The following is a 3,786-nucleotide window of genomic DNA, read 5'->3' as shown; positions in this document are numbered from 1 at the left end:
GCAGGAAGAGATCAAACAACAATTCTATGGCCTGAAACACAGCTAAACAGTCTACCACTTTTATTATTACAAGCCGGAGATCAATCAGAAGCTTGAGTCCATGCTATTCGTAGTAGCTTCCTTCGATGCTTGTCCAGCAACAGGATGAATCTCTTCAGCACGTCTGCTTGTGCAGTGTCGCAGAACACCAACCATTGTTGTAAAATGTAAAGTCCTTCTTAACTTGACAAGGCCGCAGCCTAGACCCCTTCATGTGCGCCCCGAAAGCAAAAATCATTCCCCAATATCCAATGAAGTCCCATTAATCCCCGTGGAATCCACACAAAAGCCCCAACGACCGCAGAGAGGGAAACAAACGTGCAGTGCAGGCCGCCGAGTCGCCGTGCCAGTTCCCAGCCACGATCCCGACAGGAGCAGGAAAAGAGGGGAAACAGGCAAACAGAAAGTAGCGGAAAAACAGAAGCAGGCAGGCAGGAAGATTCCGCGCCGGCCGTGCGATTGCGATGATTGGATTCGGAAGGGTCGCCCTGCTGAATTCTCCCACGAGAGTTGGAGATGCTCGCCCATGTCAGGTCGGTACTCGGTAGTCGCCAACGTTTCGGCAGTTGCGCCTACCGGTGGCGTTGTACCGTCCGAACGTGCGCCGGTCTAAGCCTAAGTGCTGCTCAGCTCAGCTCAGGTCGGGCCGAGTACGTACGTGGTGGTGTTGCCTCGAACCCGCGACTGCGCGGCGACTTCTCCTCCGTTCCTCTTGCTTAGATTATCAAAATCGAAATGCATGTAGTACGACTGGACTAGGTTCGGGCAGGAGCTCAAAAAATTCCATTCGGGAGAGAAGCGGAGACTTGTGACTTGTCATCCGTTAGAACGCCGTCGTCAGTCGTCACGCCAAAGCAAGCAGCGGTGCAGCACCATCTCTTGCCCCCCCCTCCCTCCACTCCGTCCGTCCCGCCACAACAAAAAACAACAGCAGCCAATCAAGGCTGCGTACACATAACTAGTCTCCCAATCCGCTCCTCACCCAACCCCCCCAACCCCATTCCCCACCCGATCCTCCTCTCGCCGGCGGGATCGATTCGATCGAGGTTGATCGGGGGAGAGCGAATGGCGCGGTGATCGCCCGGTCGGTCGGCTCGATGGCGGCGAGGCCGGGTGGAGGCGGGCGCGTGCGCTTCAACGTGGGCGGGCAGGCGTTCGAGACCACCACCACCACGCTCGCCAACGCCGGCCGCGACTCCATGCTCGGCGCGCTGCTCGACGCCTCCTGGAACGTGCCCTGCGCCTCCGACGGAGGGGAGGACGCGGCGGCCGAGTACTTCATCGACCGCAACCCGGCGTGCTTCGCGGTGCTGCTCGACCTGCTCCGCACGGGCAGCCTCCACGTCCCGCCGCACCTCCCGGAGAAGCTGCTCTACCGGGAGGCGCTCTACTACGGCCTCCTCGACCACGTCCGCGCCGCGCGCTGGGGGAGCTTCGACGGCGACCGCCTGCGCCTCGCGTCCTCCGTGCCCGGCCGCGCCCCCGGGGACGGGACGGCCGTCCGGGCCGCGCCCGACGGCGGCTGTTGCGTCGCGCACGGGGGCGCCGTGCACGTCTACAACTGGATGCTCGACGAGCGCCGCCCCGTCTCGCTCGACCACTCGCAGGTCAACGACGTCGCCTACCTCGACGCGGCCACGCTGCTCATCGCCGCGCGCGAGCACCTCGGCAAGTGCGACGGCGGGATGGCCGTCTTCTCCGCCGTCTCCGGGGACCTCCGTCACCGCTTCCGCGTCCAGCACGACCGCCAGGCCAAGTCCTTCACCGCCGGCGCGCTGGCCTTCGACAGGGACTCGAGGATCTTCGCCAGCTGCAAGGGCCGCCTCAACGAGTACGGCGTCGGCGTCTGGGACAGCGCCACCGGCGAGCAGGCTGACTTCTTCTACGAGCCCCCCGGCTGCGCCCTGGGCGACGCCGACAGGCTCCAGTGGCTGGACGCAACCAACGCGCTCATGGTGGCCACGCTGTTCCCCAAGACGGACAACTGTTCCATCGGGCTGCTGGATTTCCGGGACAAGAGCGTGGCCTGGTCGTGGTCCGACGCCGGCACGGCCGCGTCGCTGGAGGAGAAGCGCGTGCTCCACGCCATCGCCATGGAGGACGAGCGGTCCGTGTGCGTCATCAACCAGTACGACGACCTCGGGTTCCTGGACCTGAGGAGCAACGCCGGCGCCGTGCGGTGGAGCTCCCGGAGCAAGCTGATGAACCGGAAGGCGCCCGGGGAGGAGAGCTGCTACCCGAAGCTGGCGACGCACGGCGGGCAGCTCTTCTCGTCGATGAACGACAGCATCTCCGTGTTCAGCGGGCCCGAGCACGTGCTGACGTCCACGCTGAGGCGGAGCTACGGCGGCGCCATCTGCGACTTCTCCATCGGAGGCGACCGCCTCTTCGCCCTGCACAACGAGGAGAACGTGTTCGACGTCTGGGAGACGCCGCCGCCACCCATCATCTGACCGCCAGCCTGCTCCGCGGTTCTCTGCTCAGCTCGCCGTGACTTCAGTCGTACTCTACTACACTTCTTGTGCTCACTCGACAGAAGAAAAGAGATACACCAACTGATGATGATGGTTACTCATCACAGTATACTGTAGCTTTAGATCAATCACAGTCTACGCAAGCTTTGGTTTCTATCTAACCCGGAAAGGAGAGAAAAATTCTAGTAGTCCGTAGGAGGCATCATCCTTTTACGCATGCCATTGCTAGATTTTTTTTCTTGCCCTTCTAATTCTTGTCGTCGGAACATCTGTTGTCGGTATCAGGCGCTGCCCTGTCAAAATCATCACAAGGTTGATTCTCAGCAAAGTATGTTTTGTGAATGCTAAAAGATATCTTTCGCTGCACTTAATCAGGAGGCCCCGTACTATCATATCCATCTGAGCCGTGCTTCGGGCCCTGCATTTTAGAATTGGTGACTCACTCAAGGACAGATTTGGCTGTCCCGTTTAGTGCTCAGCAATGTCGGCCAGAATATTGAATGCTGAGCTGGAACAGGCCCCTATCTGCTTCACATATGTACATTCTCTGTCACGTGTTTCTTTCTTTGAAAAAACAAACAAAATATGTTAGTTTTGGTTTCTTTTTAAGAGTTTCGAAACAGATCAAAGTAGGAGCACCTGGTTTCTGTTCTGTTCTTCAGACGCAATCACAGGCAGTGGACCGGAATTTCCTGACCTTTGCAGCAGCAGCAATACTGCTAGTGCCAATGTATGCTGCTCCAAAATCCATCACAAGTGGGCGAGCTTTTGCTTATTTGGAGTTGGTAAGCAGTAGCAGCATTTCGACCAGGGTGCATCATATCCGATCCAACATCTTGTCCTATACTTGGACTTGGAATGGATGGCACATGACAGGTCCGGGCAGCACTGCGGCTGGAAGCCACTCATGGGCTATAATTTATTGTTTATATATATACACACTTAACGTAAAGGCTACACGAAAAGGATGTATGGCTTTGGCAGGGTATTATGATGGAAATTATTAAGTTCATTCTTGTGGCTGAGCCGTAGTGCAGAGATCTAAGAGTATCTCTAGTAGTACCTTCAAACCCTCAAATTCTTAAACCAGTTTAAGAGTTGAAAATTAACATTTTTAATAATTTTAAGGGTTGAAAAACAAAGACAAAGACTAGAACCCTCAAACCCAACCCTTATAACGGAATATTCCTGCGGATCGGCGAGGAGAGCTCGGGCGGCCTCTTGCTACGGGAGGCGGAGGGCGCGGGGGGCGGCGGAGGCGGCCGGGGAGGTC

At 57.5% G+C, this 3,786-nt stretch overlaps 1 protein-coding gene across 1 annotated transcript; it reads left to right on the top strand.

Annotated features, from left to right (window-relative positions):
* Nucleotides 1-771: 771 nt before the first annotated feature.
* LOC123430486 (BTB/POZ domain-containing protein At2g24240-like) lies at nt 772-2,884 on the top strand. The gene has a single exon (XM_045114355.1). The coding sequence runs from the start codon at nt 1,137-1,139 to the stop codon at nt 2,490-2,492; it is 1,356 nt and encodes a 451-aa protein (XP_044970290.1). The 5' UTR covers nt 772-1,136; the 3' UTR covers nt 2,493-2,884.
* The last annotated feature ends 902 nt before the right edge of the window (nt 2,885-3,786 follow it).

Source organism: Hordeum vulgare, chromosome 2H (genome assembly GCF_904849725.1).
Source record: "Hordeum vulgare subsp. vulgare chromosome 2H, MorexV3_pseudomolecules_assembly, whole genome shotgun sequence".
In the NCBI taxonomy this organism is placed as follows: domain Eukaryota; kingdom Viridiplantae; phylum Streptophyta; class Magnoliopsida; order Poales; family Poaceae; genus Hordeum; species Hordeum vulgare.
This window is presented reverse-complemented; position numbering and strand designations above follow the sequence as displayed.

What these genes read in the sequence shown, in the direction of transcription:
- LOC123430486 (XM_045114355.1), top strand. Translation starts at nt 1,137, where the DNA reads ATGGCGGCGAGGCCGGGTGGAGGCGGGCGCGTGCGCTTCAACGTGGGC.